The sequence below is a fragment of the Gopherus evgoodei genome, chromosome 13, assembly GCF_007399415.2.
Source record: "Gopherus evgoodei ecotype Sinaloan lineage chromosome 13, rGopEvg1_v1.p, whole genome shotgun sequence".
Lineage (NCBI taxonomy): Eukaryota > Metazoa > Chordata > Testudines > Testudinidae > Gopherus > Gopherus evgoodei.
This window is the reverse complement of record NC_044334.1, coordinates 17,724,842-17,745,901: the sequence shown is the minus strand read 5'-3', so window position 1 is coordinate 17,745,901 and position 21,060 is coordinate 17,724,842. Positions and strand designations below refer to the sequence as shown.

General features: G+C 43.9%; 1 protein-coding gene across 2 annotated transcripts in view; it reads right to left on the bottom strand.

Annotated features, from left to right (window-relative positions):
- The window catches only part of PPIL2 (peptidylprolyl isomerase like 2), a 123,860-nt gene that overhangs the window by 10,458 nt on the left and 92,342 nt on the right, over window positions 1–21,060 (bottom strand). For both annotated transcript variants that reach the window (XM_030582355.1, XM_030582356.1), the window contains 2 exons: window positions 12,039–12,156; window positions 9,702–9,758 (listed from right to left, as the gene is read on the bottom strand). In XM_030582355.1, coding sequence (XP_030438215.1) covers window positions 9,702–9,758; window positions 12,039–12,156 — 175 coding nt within the window. The remainder of the gene's footprint in view (window positions 1–9,701; window positions 9,759–12,038; window positions 12,157–21,060) is intronic.

Sequence of the window (21,060 nt, the reverse complement as noted above, 5' to 3'; positions counted from 1 at the left end):
CTTCACATGTAAGAGGCAGGGAAATGGGCAGAACAGATAGGCAGACTAAGAGACACAACGCGCCTGGTCTCCCATGGATGCACTGGTTAGGAGGGCACACCCCAGGCAGAAAGCATTAATGGGTTTGGGAAAAAATGTGCAGGTAATGCTGCATTTTTCTCAGTAAAGGGTATTACAATCCCAAGGAGAGACCTAAAAGCCTGGGTCATGCCATACTGGGTAGAAATGGCGAATTTCATGCAAATCAGAACACTGCGGGTCTGTCTACACTGCGATAAAAACCCCACCACACGAAGTTCCAGAGCCTGGGTCAGCTGACCCAAAGCTTTCAGTGCTCAGACTGTGGGACTAAAAATAGCAGTGTAGATGTTCGGGCCCAGGTTGGAGCACAGGCTCTGAGACCTTTCCTCCTTGAGAGAGCTCAGAGCCTGGGGTCAAGCCTGAGCCCAAACGTCTACACTGCAATTTTACAGCCCAGCAGCCCAAACCCAAGTCAGCTAACCCAGGCTAGCCACGGCTGTGCCATGGGTCTTTTATTGCAGTGTAGCCAGACCCTAATGGCTCGACAGCTGGTTGCAGAGGGTTAAATATTCCAACTGAACTTCAAAAGATGATATTTAAAGGGACTTTGCTGACTCTCCCCTTATCTGCCTAACCGAATAAATGAATGCCTGAAATAAACAAGGATACAGAATAGGCACTGCTTGCGCAATACAGCCTTCATTATATATAGGTTCATTGACTCAAACTTTAAGGCTTGAATGGATTAGATCTTTATTGGTAAATGATGGTAAACATCGATTTCACCGAACACACAAACCCATGAAAAAAATATTTCCTTTGATGATCTAAATTTACAGACAGGCAAAGAAAGAAAAACTGTGCTTAAGAACTTATCTTGATTTACTTTACATATTTTGATGTGTGATGTTCACAACTGTGTGTTTTAATGGTTATAAAGGTTTAACTCTGAATCTCAATGTCTACTGTCATAAAATAATTATTATTGTCTGACCACTCCATAATTTCCCGCAACTGTGAACATTTAAATCAATAATGGGAAAAAATGCTTAAAAATGAACACTGATATCAGCCAAAATTATAATATAAAAACCCAATTCTGCCACGCCTAATTATATGCTGTAATTGTCAAACCTCATGAAGTTGTAATACTAACATCACCATGACAAGATTCAATACGCCTAACCAATACATGGATGCCCATTAAAGCAATTATTTCACTTACACTGAAGAAACAAAGATGTTAGAGAAGTAACTGTGGGTTGGTTTCCCCCCTGTTCTACGACACAAATCCTGTGCATAAATTGCATCACTTGCAAAGGAACAAACTCATTGAATGTATATATGGAAAAGCTCACAAGAATGCCAGGATAGGATGCATCCCTCCAACAGAGGCAGATTGGATATTAAATTAATACTCTACTTATTTCACCCACCAGGGTAAAATCTGTTTCAAGAATAAATTCCTGAAACTCTGTACAGGAATCTTTGTACAACAGTTACATTACAATAAAAAACAAATGCCACAAATTCAGACCAACATCCTGTCTTACCCTTTAATGTCACAAGTACACTGTACACATGCAATTGATCATTCCGCATTCAATATCAGTTATGCTAAATTTAGAAGGTGGCAGAGCAGTTGAAGTGGTGAAGGTGAAAATAGGTTTAATGTTTTCCACCCAGACTGGCCCTTAAAGGTACCTCTTACTTAAATTATAGGGTGTTACTCATGATTTGTCCTGAACTGACCTAGTCAGCTTCTGTGACACCCATGAAAACAGATCTGTTCAAAGGATACCCTATAACAGAAATGAAGATGCCTTCAAGTCATTGTACAAATTTATATTAGGACAACTGGGATAACTGAAAAATTTTCTCTATATTTCCAACACACACATGAAGATGCTCATTTCTCAGGGTAACAACAGTTTGTTTTATTTTCTGTGAAGAATGATAAATACTATGTTGCATCTGAATATAGAAAACAGATAGGAATGTTTAGGTTTGCTTCAGTTACCGTAGTATAACATAAGAAGTGCACCCGTACCTCCTTCAAGATGGACATTTCTATTTTCTTGAAAACTAGACTGACTCTGGCACTGGAAATTTTTACATCTCTGAGAGCTATAGGTTTTATTTAAAAAATCCACCCTTTTTGGGTTGGTTCTAAATGGGGCAGCCAAGCATCCTAAATGCAGTCATCTTTGCATGACACTTTGTAGTACTCAACTCAGTCAAAACTTTTACTGTAACCAAAATTAATCACCATGAGCCAAATCATTACTACATGAACCAAAGTGAAGCACATAGACCGGGGTAGGCAACCTATGGCAAAGACAGCATATGAGCTGATTTTCAGTGGCACTCTCACTGCCTGGGTCCTGGCCACCGGTCCAAGGGGCTCTGCATTTTAATTTAATTTTAAATGAAGCTTCTTAAACATTTTAAAAACCTTATTTACTTTACATACAACAATAGTTTAGTTATATATTATAGACTTATAGAAAGAGACCTTCTAAAAACATTAAGATGTATTACTGGCATGCGAAACCTTCAATGAGAGTGAATAAATGAAGACTCGGCACACCACTTGTGAAAGATTGCCGACCCCTGACATAGACCAAGCTTTGCTAATTTACATATGCCAACCTACCAGATAAGCAGATTTCATTTAGCAAGCCTTAAACTACCAGCTTCACTGCTACATTATTTAGTGCAGTCCCTAAAAGAAAACCTCATAAGCTTCAAAAACTCTAAGAAATGGGCTTCCAAATATCACATGCAAGTCCTCTGTTTAAAAAAACCCCCAAACCAGAAAGTTAATTTATTTCTCTTTTTTAATATGACTTAGCACCTTCACTGGCATTCACACATCTTTGTGTACTGTACAGTTTTCTCACTTTTGTTTTGCTGAATTATATGAATTAAACCTCATGCAGTGCTGTGGATGGCACAGGTCCAAAATGATACAGTTTGCTGCCCAGAAGACAATGCTGGAATGTGTCTGGAATTTGTAATGAAAAACAAAAACACATACTAGGATGAAACATTTTTATTTGGGGAAAATAATTTTACCCTCAAGTTCATGGTTATAAAAACAAAGTACACCTATTTTTATATATCTGTGCAGTGCATGCATGTTAGATAGATCATGTGTGTTTGTGTATAGGCATATATATTAGATGGATCTCGTGTGGGTGTGTCTGCTGACTCCGAGTAGACTTTTGAAGCTGTTAACACGAGTGAGACCAAAACAGCTCAACTCATCCAAGGACTTAATCTAGAAGCCCAGATAGTGAAGCCCTGATGATGCTGTAGCCCCTGACCTATACAAACTGCCAGTGGAGTGACAGATGCTAATTCACTGGACCCACTTCTCTGTTTTCCTCTGCCCCCAGGCCTGCTGCATGCGCACCTGTAATGCACAATGGTTTGGGCCCCCTACATAGATTCACTACAACCTGCTCCCTTCCTCACTCCTGCAAAAATGTTTCTGTTCCTGGAGCCCTCCCAGGCTGAAATGGGGCAGGATTTGCTGCTTAGAAACTTGGCCGTGAAGAGCTTTGCTCCTTAATGGGCTTTGATTTCAACTATAGATGATGTGATTAGTTACAGAACAGTAACAAATAGGATACATTATTATTCAGCAATATACCCTAATGTCTAGATAGAGTGGTACAGTTCAGGGCAACTGCACCTGTACTCCCCCTCTATGATCCACCAAGGGCACCCACTCGCTCTTCCAGCAGTTCCCTCTCTTGGGCAGAGACATGCATCCCTCTCCCTCCAGACTGGGGTGGAGGTGTTTCATATTGCCTGGTTTCCTGCCTACCCTGACTGTCTGAGCAGGCCTGCTTTGCCTTTCTTCTCAGAGGCTACACACAGTGTAATTGCCCACAGATTTAAGGTCCCACAAAGCTTTGCCTAAGCAAGCACATTCATTCTTAAAGTGAACGTATTACATAGAAAACATTAAAACATCAAAAGAAACTACACACATGCTAATAAGCCTTCCAGAGATCACCCCAACGCCAGTGAGGGCTCTGGTAGGAATCAACCCTGCAAACCCCATCAAAGGGTTTTGCTGTGGTCACAGGTTTGTAACAGTAGTTTGTTCAGAACAAGCACCATGAAGCTGTGAGCCACTCCTTTACACAGTCCAGATCTTTGATCTGCAGACCACGAATAGGTGATCAGCCAGGCAATGGTCCCCTACTCCTCAGGGAGGAGCTTCAAAAGGCTGGGTCTTTGCATAACTAGGGGTGGTAATTTGCATTCTCCTCCCTCAAGTATTTCCTAGGAACTTCACTTAACTCTGTCTGTCACGTTGTTTAAAATAATCCTTTGCAGTTCACAACACTCCCCAAGGCTGACACTGGCCATGTCTGCCCGCAAGAGCAGTGACATATAACCCCACCATAATACATAAACTTTGCATTTTTAATGCAATGGACTCCAAATATACTTAAACTTAATTCAATAAGGTTTGTCCAGTGTATCCCAAGAAATTTCCATAGCTATCACACAACAGCCTATCACTCTGAAATAATACAATTACTTTTGATTGCTCCAGCCCAGGATTTTAGCGAACTGCCTGATGCAGAAGAAAAGATACTATAATACAGCATGGCACTTACACTCAGAGATGGGAAATGTGATTGGGGAAAAAAAAAGAGGAGCAAGTCTACCAGGACCCTGATCATATTTCCTTTGTCGGGAGTGCTCAGTGTGCATCCAAACACATCGTCTGACCTTCAGTAAGCAAGGTCAAGGTCCCTGATGCTGTCCTGTCCATGAATTCTGAAATCAAGTGTGAGCTGAAGAAACCTCCAAACTCAGAGGCAGAACCGTCATAATGATTCAAAGGTTGCTGGCTCCTGACTAGCTGCTCACAAAACACTGCAACTTGGCCCATGCATAAAAATTATCAATACAGATTGCACAGTGAGCCTAAGCTGTTCTTCTGGACATGTCATTGCTGCTCATGCAATTCTGTGAATGCAAGAAGAGGGAGGTATCTTTGCATGCCAGCTAGGGAGAGTTTCTCAAATGCGGCATGGGCTTTTCTTGCAGCCACAGACTCCTGGACTGTGTCTGGGGAGGACAGAGGGTGTTGGCAAAGCAGCAGCTCCTCCTCTGGGGCTGCCTGAAGGGGTTGGTCCCTAGCCCTTCTGGAGCCACAAACACTATAGGAGCAGGCAACCAGTGTGATTTCCCCATTTTCCCGGGGGTGTTGTGGCTCAGGCTTCCGCCCTGGGGTGGTGGGCAGAAGACTCTGGTCATGAGGTGGTGCGCTCTGTCCCCCAGCCGCAGGGTTTTGGGCGTGATCCCTGGACTCCCCCCTGCCATCACCTCAATCTCCGCTGCCTCCTCCAGATCCCCATTGGCCCTGCCCCCCTGCCTCCTTATCCACCTCCTCATCCAGGGCATAATTTGTCCCCCAACATGCCAGGGCTGAGTAAGTCTGCTGTGAAAAGTGATATTAACAAATCTACAAATATCACTTTTCACAGTGGCAAACTTACTAACTAGCAACCTAAACAAAACAAAACAAAACATGCAAAGCATCTTATTTTTGTTTCTATTCTGTTCAGGTCCAGTAAAGAGTAGATATAACTGTACGTTATTGTTATTATTGAATCTGCAAAAAACCCTATATAAACAAATGACAATGATATGGACATGTATATATGTGCAGATTTATTTGTTTTTCCTAACGTTAATTAAGTATTTTAGGAAAAATTCTCAGAGCAGTGACCAGCAAGAGTTGGCGGTCGCCCGCTGAGGCCACCAAAAATGATGATGTGAGAACCTCTGAGCTAGGGTGATGATATAAAAAGGGTCTCAGAGGAATGTCCCCAGGCAGTGGGCCTTCCTAAAATGCTTCTCACCTAGAAGAAAACTCCTGCCCAATACTTGGCAGAGATGGTAAATACCAAATGGTTTTCACCAATTTGGGTTTTTCAATTAAATGCTTACCAAGCAGTTAGAAGTCAGCAACTAGCTAATTTTCAAGTTAATTATAGCTTTTTTAATGTCAGGCAGTTCATTGCCAGTTATTACTGGAGAGGGTAATTACTGAATTAATCTAAGCAACTCCACTGAGGCAGGAAATCCACACAGCCCATAAAACTCCTTCCTTTGAAGGCACTGTCTCCTCTTCACCTCTCTTTATTTGTGCTCTCTTTCCACACCCAGCTTACCTGCTCCTTGAGCTAACGGGCCTTCGTGACATTTATTGTCACTACTGTTGCTGGTGAATGAGAAACACTGTCATTACAGGATTCCCCAGCAGTCTGACAACCCTAACATTCTCCCTTGACTTCAAAGACGCCACATTGTACAGAGTCTCATGTACCATCTCTTCAGATCCTCACTGCTCTGGGCCAAACTATTTTACACAACAGCCTCACAGTCTAAAGCAGTGGTGGATTCCCCGCAGTTCCCATTGGCCGGGAACAACAAACCGCGGCCACTGGGAGCTGCGGAGGGTCGTGCCTGTGGACAGTCAATGTTAGCAGAATGCCTCGTGGCCTGCAATCAGATTACCCCGACTGGTTGCATGCGGCCCGCAGGTTGCCCACCACTAAAGCCTCAAGCTCTTAATACCTGCTACTAGGCACGGCTTTGATTTCCAATCTGTAGTAACATGAGTTAAACCAGTTTCTGAAGAGGAGGAACTTCCCAATGTTACTTTCCTCCTTTGCTAGTAGAATAATGCTTTCTTCCTCTTCCTGTTCTTCTTAGGAGTGCGATAAGCTTACTTAGAAATTCGTACAACGATTACGTATATGAGGCAAAATTCTATCCTTAAGTACATACATGCAACCCTACTAGCAAAAACAGAAGTTGCATGAAGGAGGGAACAGCTGAGTGCAGAATTTGGCTCTCAGCATATAGTGATATTCTTATATTGTCCAAAAGAAATAACCCTCAAATTCATGTTGAAGCCAGAAATCTAAATAGTACGATCTGATTTAGAATCCATAAAAAAGGGACAATTCAGATTACAGGGACAACACTTGAGTTACAACAGAAGTTAACTTTGCAGTGAAGACAAGCTCTTAGGTACAGGCAATGCAGTTACTATAGGAATATGTTCACTCACAGCTTTTAATATAAGAACTTGTGTAGGTGAGATAGATAGAATGTTGGCCAGGACACTGAAGTTATCCACTTTTCTTTCACAAAGTGATATGGGAGCTTTAACTTCTACCTGGAGGAGCCACTAGCAAGGCAAATGGGACACCTTGGCAGAAGGAGGGTAATTCAGAGAGTGCAGTTATTGCAGTGTCAGTATTGGGAACATAGCACAATAGTAATTTCTGACTGTTTAAGTGCCAACAATATGTTTGGCTCTTCAGAACACACAAAATGAAACCAATCCCTGCCTGAAAACTTACAATGGGATACACTGGGAAGCCCAGTGAAAAATAATCTCTCATAGATACTAAACAGCTCTACTTTTAACATCTAATCACACTAAGTCCTACATACATTTATTTTAAGCAGTTCTTCAAATTGAGTAAAAATCAAGAGTCAATAAAAGAAGTTGCAATGGAAAGAAAAAAATGAAAAAGCATAGGATTCTAAGGAACTATCAATGAAATAGTCTGATAAAACTCTACATATCTACCACCACCACGACATGTTCATTAGAACAGCTTTACATAATTTAGCACCATCTATTATCAGTGCTTGCACCTGCAGTGATGGAAACAGCTACGTACTATACTTTCTTTACAGATCTGCATTATATTCCTTGGCCTTTGCAATATTTGGAGTTTGAGTGGAGTAGAACCATGGGAACACCATTCCACTCACAACAGGGAATGGTCCTTGGAGTTCCCCCACATTGATACTCACTGGGTTGATATTTTACCATTGTACCCAGCAGCGGCTCCAAGCACCAGCGCTCCAAGAGCGTTCCTGGGGCAGCAAGCCGAAGGGGGCGCCCTGCCAGTCCCTGAGAGGGTGGCAGTCAGGCTGCCTTTGGCAACTTGCCTGTGGGAGGTCTGCCGGTCCCGCGGATTCAGTGGCGGGTACGCTGAAGCCACAGGACCAGCGGACCTCCCGCAGACATGCTGCCGAAGGCAGTCTGGTTGTCATGCCTGGGGCAACAAAAAAGCTAGAGCCACCCCTGATTGTACCACAATGGTAATTGTTGCACTTCAGGGCAACTGCACCTGTATTCTCCCTTGGAACTCCCTCGAGGGCACTCTCCCTAGGCTCCCAGCTCCTCAGCCATCATCGCTCTTGGGTAGATCCCACATCTCTCTCCTTCATGACTGAGGTTTTTCCAGGAAGCACAATTCCCTGCCTTCCAGGACAGTGTGTACACTTTGGTCTCTTCCTAGAGGTTACGCACAGTATAATGGCTCAAAATTATAAGTTAGCACACAGCTCTTCATAAACATGCACATTTATTCCTATGGTGAAAGTATTAAAAAACATGTTAAAACAATAAAAGAACCTACACACACTAATAAGCTTACCAGAGATCACTCCAGCTCCAACTTCGGGCTCTGAAAAGTGTCAGTCCTTGAAAATCCACAATTGGGTTTTCCCCACAGTTATAAGTTCATAACTGTCTCAGATTCAGAACCAGAATAACCACGCAATTCCTTTATACTCTTTGACCTTGGCCTCATGTAACAAGTGACAAGCAGACAAAGGTCCACTCCTTTGGGCATAGCTTCGAAAGGCTGGGTTTTTGCATAACCTGAGGTGGGGAATTTGCAGCCAGGAAAAACTCTCCCTACATCGTTCCCAGGAAAACCACTTAACACTTTTTGTTCCCAAAGTCCATTCTTGTCTGGTACATTGTTCTCTAAAGACCTTGAAACTCCAGGTCTCACATCTGTCACATCTCCTCCCTTGAGAGGTTACAAACAATCCCAACCCACAATGATAGATAAATCATTCACTTAATACAATGGATCCCAAAGATACTTAAACTTAATTCTAGACGGTCTCCCAAGGATGTTACAGGAAATAGCTTTATCTGACACAGTAATGACATGCAGGTGCAAAATAAAAGGCGCTCAGAAGAGTTGGCCCTGTGCAATAGCTCAGTGTTCTATGGCGCCGCACAGGAAGCACTGGGTCATGACTGACCAATTGGCTGGCAGTACCTGAAGTGATGAAGGCAGAGTGTTGAACAGGTAATCTCCTGTGTCACAGTGATGAGTGTGTAAGTATTTTAAAAAAAGATAGAGAACGTGCTGACTGTCCCGTTCTGGAGGCCCATTAACAGAAAAATCTCACAATAATTAGGTTACTGCTGCTGCTGTTTCTGATGAAAGTGTGGATGGGGAGAAAAATGATGGTAAAGGGAATGCCTGACTAGTGGTGGTGCTGGAATACCCACTACCTACTCAGCGCCACAAAGAGTGTGCTCGGCCACACAATAAGTGAAAGGAGAAAAGAGACGTGAATAAAATTAGACATTAAAAGGCTATTTCCAGGTGTCAGACCCAGAGAAATGTGCGGGAAATCAGCTAATGAGCATGGAAAGAAAGAGGAATACTTGTCAATTAAGGTCCGCAGAGATGAGGCCAGAATTTTGGATTTTGCTTCAAATCAAATCAAAGTCAAAAGTTACCAGACTCATCTCCATGCCTTGAACGTACACAGTACAAACTATATGCATGATGTGGTTCTATTCCTTCTCTTACCTTCCAAAAATTGTGTGCTTCTTGTCCAGGTATGTGCAGGAGCGAAAAGTGATAAAGCTGAAGGGAGACACAAACATGACACTCAGAATTTGACCCTCAAGATTCAACAGTATTTTAAAAGCTAACTATGTTTAAAAAAATGTACATGGCAACCCACTATGATGACACTTTAACCATTTCCTTTCTGTGGGGTGTATAAATGAATGACTTATCATATTTTACTTTTTTATGGACTGTATCTGGCAACAGTCAGTTCTTTACCCCTCATTTTTTGATACTTTTATTCCAGTTTCTCATACACTGCCCTATTTACCATTTTAAAGAGTAACTTACATAAACGCCTTTGACAACACTGAATATCCCCTTCTGTGAATGTGTAGATTTTAAGAATGCCAATGTAGGTTAGCAAGGCGCTATGGCTCCTGAATTACATTACATTTATACGGATCAGGATTCTATATCTGGCAAAGACCTTTAAAACAGTGTTCCACTACGTCAGTACCAATTTTCAAAATAGATTTAATTTTCATCATTTACGATATTAATTTTTTACAGTTAAAATGAAGGGAGATTGGCCTATTTATAATCCACCTCTCTTATTGGCTCACTAATGCCATGTTTAGGTTGCAAACACAGCAGAAGACTATTTAAATTAAACAGTCTTTCATTGAAATAATAAAACTCAGAAAACTTTTGTTGCTTTTATGTTTTGTTTAAAGTTTTGCAAAACTTAAATGTGAGGTCTAAGATATCTTTGCAAAGTAAGCTCAAATCACTCAAACATTTCTGAATAGCTTAACATTTCTTTGGAAGCTCCGACCGCAATTGTATATAACGCAAAGGTTCCAATAGCGTGGTCTTGGACACGGATGGTCCCTGGAGAGTTGGCTAGCACATAGTGCTGGCTCTCCTCCTTGTTTCCATCTGTTATATAGCACTATAGACAACTACAAATAAAACATTTTCCTAATAGCACTTTTCCATGTACCCAAGTGCTGCAGTTGCCACAGGGAAATTGTGCGATTGTAAATGGGAGAGGATGTCATCTGACAGGTATTATCTCTATTAAGATGTAATTAACCCCATGAAAAGGTTTGGAAATCCCTGGGTTAATGCATGAGTCTCTCCAGGGGTGCACATTAACATTAATTTTCTTTATGCATCCTCTGTATCATCTTATTCTCAGTTGTATAATAATTAGACCAGCAGAAGTCAATCAGATAACAGTATACCAAAAATACCTGAGAGCTAACATGGGCCCTATAAAATACTGAAAGCTAATAATTCATGAGGACAGCAAAAACAAAACAAAGCAAATAGGGAATTATTCTAATTGCTGAGGATTCCTGGGATGAAGTCTGAGTTTTACTCAAGTCCTTGTCAGTACCAGGTGCTTATAAAAATGATGTATTGTAACTTTGTACGCTGAACCTACCTACCTACCTATTTCGTTCTACATTAGTGTGACTATCACCTGTATAGGTGAGCCATTCATACAGCTTCTAAGTTAGCAACAGTTCTCAGAAAATTCTAAACCTTGTCTATGAAATCTTATAAAAGCAAGCAGCAGGAGAGTCTCAAGGACTTCATGCTATAAAAGGAAGTTCATGTAAATTTACAGTAACAAGGAAAAATATAGGCACAGATGAAAGTACATGTTGTGACACAACAGCAGTAAATCACACAGAGTATGAACAGTAGCTCTTGCGAGTTGTTCCAAATCATTTCCTATAATCTGTTTCCTGGATACTTGAAATATTTTATTTAAAGAAACCTCCACTATACGCTAGTTGATTTAGCATCAGTGATCTGGCAATAATGCTCAGCTTCAAGATAGGTTCTAAGGGCTTGATCCTACAAGGTGCTCAGCACTTTGGTCCCAGTGCAGCAAACTACTTAAGCAAGTACTTAACTTTAAGCACGTGAGTAATCTTATTAAAGACAACAGAACTATTACTCATGTACTTAAAGTGAAGGTACTATAGTGCTCAGCACCTTGTAGGACTGAGCCACAAGAGAATGTCTTTTTAAAAGTTCCATAGTAGGAACAACTTCTTTTCTCTGAAGAGCCAGAGAAAATGAACAAAAACTACTAATTATATGAAACAGGAAACTCTACTGATGATACCAAAACCACAAAGGAACTACAGATCTTCATGACATGCTTCAAGTTGCTCTGATCTTAGTGTTTAAAATGAGTCTTACACTTTGGTGGTATCAATACAAAGTACTTGGGAGAGCATTTCATTCAGGTGTATCATAAGTGGTTCATAGAATTCCATTTATTTTCTTAACTCTATAAGACAACCCCTTATAGAATAGCAAGCGATCACTTACAATTGTGATTTGTTGCTGTTGGGTCCTGAATTGGCCATGCTAAGAATACCACGTCCAGTGTGGGACAGATTTGGCTTGAACTCATCTTTAAAAGGTTTTCCCCAATAGGACTCTCCTCCTAAAAACAAAAACAAAACAAACAACCCTGATGTTTGCTCTTCATTAGATTCCCATTACCCTTCAGATCACTCCCAGCACTCATACTTATTTGGCAGTGCTGCCATTGTGCTCAGGTTTATGGGGCTCCTGACTCCTTTGTATACATTTTCATTCCCTTTCCCACTACCACTCTGATGCCTGAGTGTCCCCATGAAATCAAATTTTGGAATTATCAGCACAGCACACTGCCTCCCTACTGCTCTCATCAAGTGTGACTGATAAGATTGTTTATTGGCTGCATTATATATTCTGTGCATCAAGAGTTCTCAGGGATTTAATATTTTACTGCTGGCCCATCAAACCACAACCTTCTTTGTGTGACGTTAAATCCTAAAAGGTGTTTTTCCTGACAAAAATAAAGGCAACGAGCAGAAAATTACCAGTTTAATTGCACTCTGGATACTTTATTGCTGCTATGAGATTTGGAAATTATTTACTACTGTATTAAATACACTTTCATAGGATCAATAAAGTATATGTATAGAGCCCAATACTGAACTAAAAACTCAGCAGTTCAACTCCTAACTAAGCAATCTGGCTCAGTGTAAGGGGATATACTTCCTCCAAATTGACACAGTAATTTAGACATTCTGGATCAGATCCTTGGCTGCTGTAAACAGATGTAGCTCCACTGAGGTCAAGGGAACTGTGTAGATTTGCATCAGTTGGGGATCTGGCCATCCAAGACTTATTTCTTTTCAATAGCAGCAGATAGAAAAAGGATCTGCAAGACTGCAGATCTCTCTGCTGGGCTGCCATTTCTACATTATTTATGACAGATCTGACATTTTCACTTTCATCCCAGATCACTCCTAATACGAAAAAAATGCTGAGATGAGTCATTTCCATAGTTTTACAGTCAACTCCATAATCTTGTTTGACAAACCGTGAAGAATATTTCACCTTAGCACCAGATTAGAAAGCATGCAAACACAAAAACATCAGACTAGGGAAGCAGGCTGGCTCATCTGCAGAACAGGCTTGAGAACTCTCTGGAGCAACCATATCGCTAGCAAAGCAGCAGTTCACTAACAGATCTGCAATACTCAGTGGCTATTTGCACATGTACACAGGAAAGAAATGTTATGATACAATTGGACAGAAGAGCAGAGAGAGTACTTACTGTGGAGGAGGGAAATGGGCTTTAGATAGCAGCCTAGTACAGAAAACTGCAAATATGTATCAAGAAAGAGACTCTGGGGAAACCTATTCATATTGACTTCACAATATTGTCTAACAATCAAGCAGATGCATGTGGCTCTAAACAAACGTGAAATCTCAGAAGAAGCTGAACTTCTTAAGGACCCAATTAATCTTGTTCAAAAGACCTGTTAATAAAGTTGAACATTGCCAGCTCTGCAATTTGACAAGAGGAGGCGAAGAGAGACTCTTCTAACACCATGGGGAATTCCTGTAATCAGAAGTAAAGAGTTACTGATTACATCCTTGATATTTGGCTACTGAATGTTTTAAGGTCAGCTACACCTCAGTGTCAGTTTGTCTGGCAATCTCTCACTGTGTTATATGAGGTAACAGCTTTTCCTCATGCTCAACAGTGGTCAGCCCTGATACATCGAAGAGAATTCCTTTGAGAAACAATTACTCTAGAGTAAATCAGATGTCGTCAACTTAATAATTGTAACATATCCTGCTTAGAAGACAGTACTGTACTTTGCTGGTAATTCTCCTTTTCCATTCCATGCTCTAGTTTGGGACGGAGATGTGCAGAAGGAAGGAATGGTGAGAACAGTTTGGCAGCTGAAATATAATGAGGTATAGAGAATCCGTAAGTGTGTATAGTATTTACCTCTTGTGTTTTTGAAAAATGGGAGTAATCTTTTCTAAAAGGAGTTGTATACTTATATATCGTACTCACCTGTCATTAAGGATGTCTGAGGTGGGGTGGGGGTTGGCGGAACACTATAGAAAGAATGGATACAAGCAGGTTACCTCAAGAGGGTACTGTGAGGCTAACTGCCCATGCTCTGCCAGCCAGTCATTCCACAGCAAGGGCTAGTGGCTGCTTACATGTATGTTGAAGCAGTTGAAATGAGTCAGAAGAAGCTGGAGAGAGGCTGTGTATTAAGCTACAAGCAGACAGTTTTAGCTGGTGGGTCTGTTTGTGTCCCTGGAAGAGACAACTGGGCAGAGGTGCTGGGCCCAAGATTTCCACCAAAGGGGGTTACACTTGTGTCATTCCTTACCATCCCTGCTTCAGAAAACAGTGCTACTGTATTTGTAAATAAACAAATTACATGAAGAAAATAGTCTGTCTCCGGATCATCAGTTTCTGGTCCAAACACGAACCAGACCTGCAAGGCCCTGAAAATCCACAACTGCTGGCAAAAGCACAATACACTGTCAGTATGCCTTGGCTACTGCCCATCATAATCGTCCCATCTTTTCTTGGCGCTGCTTCTTTGATTGGCCAACTAAACTTGCAGTCCCCAGGTCTGATTCTGTAACACGGTTGTCAAGCTGGCGTAACTCACTCCATTGCCTTACAACAGCATCAAACTGGTGTAAACAGAGTCAGGAAGCAAGTCCTCCATTTTTATGCTCCATCCAAATTGGATCCATTTGTACATAATTAACAAGTTTTATTTCAGTTTCCCTTAGGAAACTACATTTCACTTCAAAGAGTCTCTTTGAAGAAACTCCTAATTAACTGCCAAACACATGTATATTGGTCTACATCTCAAAACAGAGGGGCAACTGCTGCCAAGACATTTTCAGAAACATGTATACAAATGGATCCAGCTGGGACAGAGCATAAAAGCGGAGGGGCCAATTCCTGACTGTTACACCATTCTGACGCATTGGAGTTACACCACTGTCAAGCTGGTGTCACAGAGTGGAGAATAAAGCCTGAGGACTTACTGACCTGAGGAGCAACTCAAAGGAAAGAGGAAAATTGAGCATGACAGACTGTTCTTCCTGGTCCAACAAGCACACAGTATGAACAGCAAGCTGACAGGAGCAATGAGCCATGATCTTTATGTTTCATGATATTTATTCTCTTAGGATTTCATTCTAGTTCATAAGCACAGGGCTAGAAATCTTATGTACATAATAGCTAATTTCAATTTATTTTAACTATCTGAAAAGCTAATATTTTAGCAAATGGTTTCAATATTCAGTTGAGTGCCTCCCTGCATCCGTCCATGACAGAGCTGTTTCGAAAGCTCATTTTGTCTGCCTAGGAGCTTTGAGCAAGGGCAGAGTTTATCCAGCACTAAAACTCTTGAGGATGGAAATTCTAACCAGAACACATACTCTGCGTGTCTGCAGAAGCCCTGCAGTATATGCCAGTGAGTGGAGGTGGGGATGCCGAGGAGACCTAGGCAGCAATATGTTACAGGAACCAAATTTAGAAGAAACAAAAGCTATTCTATTTAATTTAAAAACAGCAAGAATGAACTCCATGGCAAACTCGTTAACCACTGGAACCATTCCAAGTGCCTGCCTGAAGCAACGGCAGAGATAGGCAGCTAAAATGATGAAAAATAAAAAATTCTTACTGAAAACCAGTCTCTGTCTCTCTCTCTCTGAAGACTATTTAAGATCATTTTCAGGTACTCCCGCATCAATCCTATGTATGTACACAGATTGGAAGCATGTCTCTAATGGTTAGAGAAAAGGGACTGAGAACTGAGATTCTGTTTCTCTGCCTAACTCTGTCACTGGCTCATTGTATGACCTTGGGAAAGTCATTCACACTCTTTGTACCCCTCTATCTAAGGTACTCACATAATCCTCATTACCACTGGATCTGAGCATCTCACAATCTTTAATACATTTATTCTCTGCGCCCTTGGGAGGTAGGGCAATGCTATTCCCCCGCACCACTCCATTTTACAGTTGGAAATGTAAGGTACAGAGACACTAAGTGACTTGACCAGGGTCATGCAGGAAGTCTAGGCTCCGCTCTGGGGCTCTAGCCGGGGTGGGGCACCATGCAGCTCCCAGACGCTGCAGTGTGGTCCCACTTCGGCCAGGGAGCAGGGTCGGGGGCCACACCAGGCATGGCCCCACTCCGGCTCCTACGCACCTCTGCATAGGAGCTTGAGAAGCGACATGCTGCTGCTTCCGAGAGCTGCTTGAGGTAAGCGCCACTGGGAGTCTCTCCCTATGCCCCAACTCCCTGCCCCCCTCCCGCCGTCCAAACCACTCAATTCCAGCCCAAAGCCCCCTTCTGCACCCCAAAGCTCACATCCCCAGCCCCACCCCAAAGCCCACACCCCTGCCCAGAGCCCCCCCCCATACTCCACTCTCCCACCCCAGACGGAGCCCTCTCCCACCCCAGCCTGAAGCCCCCTCCCGCACCCGGAACTCATTTCTGGCCCCACCCCAGAGCCCTCACCCCCTCCCACACCCTAACCCCAATTTTGTGAGCATTCATGGCCTGCCGTACAATTTTTATTCCCAGATGTGGCCCCTGGGCTAAAAAGTTTGCCCACCCCTGCACCAGACCATACTTCCTCTCAGTTTACTCATATGTAAAATGATGCAACAAACACTGCTCCCCCACAGGGGAACTATGGTGTGTAAGTGTTTGCAAAGATTCTTGAGATCCTTACATGAAAAGTGCTACAGAAGCAGTCTCAGGACAAGCCCATACTACAAAAGTAAGTTAACCTAAGTTATGTTTGTCACGGAGTCACCAGGCGATGCTCTGGAACTGCTCCCCACCAAGCCAGTCAGGACTTTGGGGAGCCTCCTCTCCCTTGGAGCAGACTTGTTCAGGGCAAGCAGCTCACACAGCTTCACCTCCTGGGTCTCTCCTTGCAGCATTCAGCATCCTCTGCCCCTCCGTGCGCTTCCCACAGCGAGTCCACCCCAGCGGGGTCCTGGGGAAGCCACCGGGTTCTGCACCCCCACTTTGCATTCAGACATGACTCTCAGCCAGCCAGTAAAACAGGTTTATTCGATGACAGGAACAGGGTCTAAAACAGAGCTTGTAGATACAGCGAACCGGACCCCTCGGCTGGGTCCATTCTGGGGGGCAGTGAGCCAGACCCCCAGGTCTGCCCTCCACCCTTGACCCCAGCCAGCTCCAGACTAACAATCCCTCCCAGCCCCTCCTCTCTCCTCAGCCCCTTTCCCAGGCCAGGTCGTCACCTGATCCCTTTGTCTCCAACATCTTCAGTTGGCACCTTTGCAGAGGAGGGGCCCAGGCCATCAGTTGCTAAGAGACAGAGTGTCAGGCATTTAGGTGCACTGGCCCTTTGCTCTGCCAGATACTTAAGAACTGCCTAGGGGACACTGAGGCACCAACACAGTATTCAGAGAAAACATTAAGAACTTTCCCAGTTCGTCACAATGTTGACATACAGCCACTGCGATAATTAAATTGCTTTTGCGTGTCCACACTATGTTCCTTGTGTCAGCAGTGCGTGTCCTCACCAGTAGCACTTGTATTGATGCAGAGAGCAGTGCACCATAGGTAGCTATCCCACTGTGCAACTTGCCACAGCATGTTTTAGGAAAGGTTTGCAATGCCTCCTGGGGGCAAACGAGTTGTGCAGGGGTAACTGGGAACATGATTTCTCCATCGCGTAATTTTATCTGCATCCCATAATATTTCACACACCTCTTTTCAAAAGCCCCGCAACCGTGTGCCGTCTAATTTTTTCCACGCACATGCGGAACAGATTTTGTTATGTCACCAATATGAAATTGATGTGTGACACATCACCTCCATATTGGTGTACATAACAAAATTCATGTGGCGAGGGTGAGGCTGAGGGGTTCAGAGTGTAGGAGGGCGCTCAGGGCGTAGGAGGGGACTCAGGTCTGGGGCAAAGGGTTGAGGTACCGAGGGTGAGGACTCTGGCTAGGGGTGCTGGCTCTGGGGTGGGGGTTTGGGATGCAGGCTGCCCCAGGGCTACAGCAGGGACAGAGAACTCCTCCCAGGTCTCTCTCCACAGGAGCATCTGGGCTGGAGGCGCCGCTCCTGCACCGCAGCCGCTCTGGGGCTGGGGCCACGGGATGGGCATCTCTCCCCCAGCTGCGACAGGTCTGGGCCGGGACTAGGTTGGGGAACCTCTCCTCCAGCCACGGCAGGTCCGGGACTGGGTTGTGGCCCGGGTGCCTCTCTCCTGGCTGCGGCAGGTCTGTGCTGGGGCCGGGCTGGGGCCAGGGGAGGCGTGCCTCTCCACACTGCGGCAGGTCTGGGGGAGAGGCATCTCTCCCCACTGCAGCCCTGAGCGGCACTTAATAGGTTGCCGTGCAGTTTAGAGGACACTTAGACAGCAAACCTGCGTGGCTGCCATTTGTGCGAGACGCATGGATCCAGCACAGCTCTCCGCTATTGTTATGAATGCGGCAAGCACTGGGTGCCTGATCCTGCAGTATTTGCAGAGCTGCCGGAGGAGCTGTGAGAATATGACAATTCCTTAGAGGCTAGATTGCCATGGGACATAGAAAGAAACAATTCAGGGTTGTTGGCGGCATTCATGGAGCAGCTGCAGATGATGGAGTGCTTGTTCTGGGCCCAACAAACCACTGACTGGCAGGATTGCAATGTCATGCTGGTTTGGGAGGATGAGCAGGGGTTGCAGAACTTCAGATGTGCAAGGCCACATTCCTGGATGTGTGTGTATGGCGCTTGCCCCAGCCGACCAGCACAGTAACACCAAAATGTGAGCTGCACTGACAATGGAGAAGTGAGTGGCAATAGCTGTGTGGAAACTTGCATGAGCATATGCAGATAGGGCAACTGAACTGACCACTGGCATTGTTTTCCACAGGTGGTAGTGACTGTAGCTGGTATTTCACTCCTGAGAGCAATGGAAGCTGAAAGAGAAGAGCTCCTGAAGGTGCCCAGCTGCAGACCAGGGCTGCATGCTGCTAGTAATCACTGAGTGGTGTGGGAAAGTGTCCTACCACAGTTTGAGAAATAAGGCAGCCCTGCCCAGAAAACTTCAGTGGAGGACTGCAGACTACCCAGGAAAGTTTCCTCAAGATCTCTATGGAGGATTCACGGGATATCTCGGTGCACATAAACTGTTCCGCAGGGCCCCTCTGCCTAACTGTTTGGGGGAATGCAAAGCAAATAGTAATTCTAACTCTACTGGTAGTTTCACTACCTCTTTTAACATAAGTACATGCGTCCCTGCAATATCAAAGCAAACTATATACTTATCAGAGGTTCCTTCCCCTGCATCAGGCTTGCCTATGCTGGACTGACTGTATGGACTGGCTGGACTGTGCAGGAGTCAAAAACAAGTTCTGGCTTCCTGCGCCACTGGATTCCCCGGTCATCTGTCCCTCATAGTTCTCCTCGTCACTGTTCGCAGCAGGGGCCTATGACTCAGGCTTCCCCGAAGTATCCACAGGGCTCTTAGGGGTGGTGGTGGGGTCTCCACCGAGGATAGCTTATAACTCTTTGTAAAAGCAGCATGTCTGTGGCTCTACACCTGAGTGACTGTTAGCCTCCCTGGCCTTCTGCTATGCCTGCCGCAGCTCTTTGGCTTTCATGCGGCACCGCTGCAGGTCCTTCTGGTAGCCCTTCTCCTTCACATCCAAAAGAGCTGGTTGTAGATATCGATGTTTCTAAGCCAGACTGGAGCTCTGCCTACACAGCCTCTTCTTCCGCATAGACTCAAGACATCCATCATTGCCTGGAGCATGTCTGCTGCGCGAAGGTGGCCTGGTTAGCTGGGTAGTTGCTAAGTGACCTCTCCACGCTGAGCAAACAGGAAATGGAATCTCAAAATTTGCAGGGCTTTAATGGGGAGGGGCATATACTTGCGTGCCTAGCTGCTGGGCAGCACAATTCAAAACGGTGACCAAAATTGTTGCAATGGGGCACTGTGGGACACCTCGTGGAGGCCACTAAAGTTGAGGTAAGTAACAGAGTGTCTGTATTGACAGTGTGTCGACCTATCTACGTCAATCTAAGCACTATGTCTCTCACAGAGGTGGAGTTATTAAGTCGGTGTAGCAGGCAAGTTACATCGGCGGGAGCAACATTTTAGTGTAGATGTTCACAGAGTTAGGTCAGTGTAAGCTGTCTTGCATCAACCCAACGCTGTAGTATAGACCAGGCCTCAGAGACAGTTGCACTGAAGTTAATTGGACTCCATGTGGGAGCAGACAGAACTCCACATGGATATGACTACTTGGAAGATCAGGAGTTAAAAGAATGGCAGATGGAGAGCTAATTTACATAACCTGACCCTGACCTGCTCTGTCACTTATAGCCACAAAGCTGGAGATTTTACTGGGGATGGACTTTTACAATAGGCTGATCTTCCTCTGATGATTGCAGCTATCTTGTGTGAGGTCAAAGCCTTCGGGAGCCACAGATAATTTTTGCATAACTTTATGAAAATCAGCAGATACTGGTAACTCGTCTAGGGGGTTGAAACTTTCCTTAAAATTCAAAATTAATGGTAGGAGAGATCCACATGCCCAAGATTTTAATAAAAATCATGCAGTCAAAAAAGTGAAAAGAAATTGCCTCTTCTATTTTTTAAGATTGAAAAGGACTTCTACAAATGGTTGATAAGGTTAATTTACAAACCATTTGTATTTTTTAGTAGAAGAGGCAATTTCTTTTCACCTTTTCAACTGCATGATTTTTACCTACTCCTGACAGAAAGAAAGAGATGAATCTGTAAACTACACAGCTCAGATGGGTAAATTCAACTGCTTTCATCATTTCAATATTTGTTCAGAGCAGCAGCAGCATTGGTTAGGTATTCAAGACCACAGCCACAACTAGTGACACTGGTGAAAAAGTGAAGAAATGCAAACTGACATCTAGAGAGACAATGCACATGGGGGGATAAAAACAAAACACACTCCCAGGCAAACTGAAATAGCTCATTTTCCGTTGGACGGGAAGGTTTTGCTT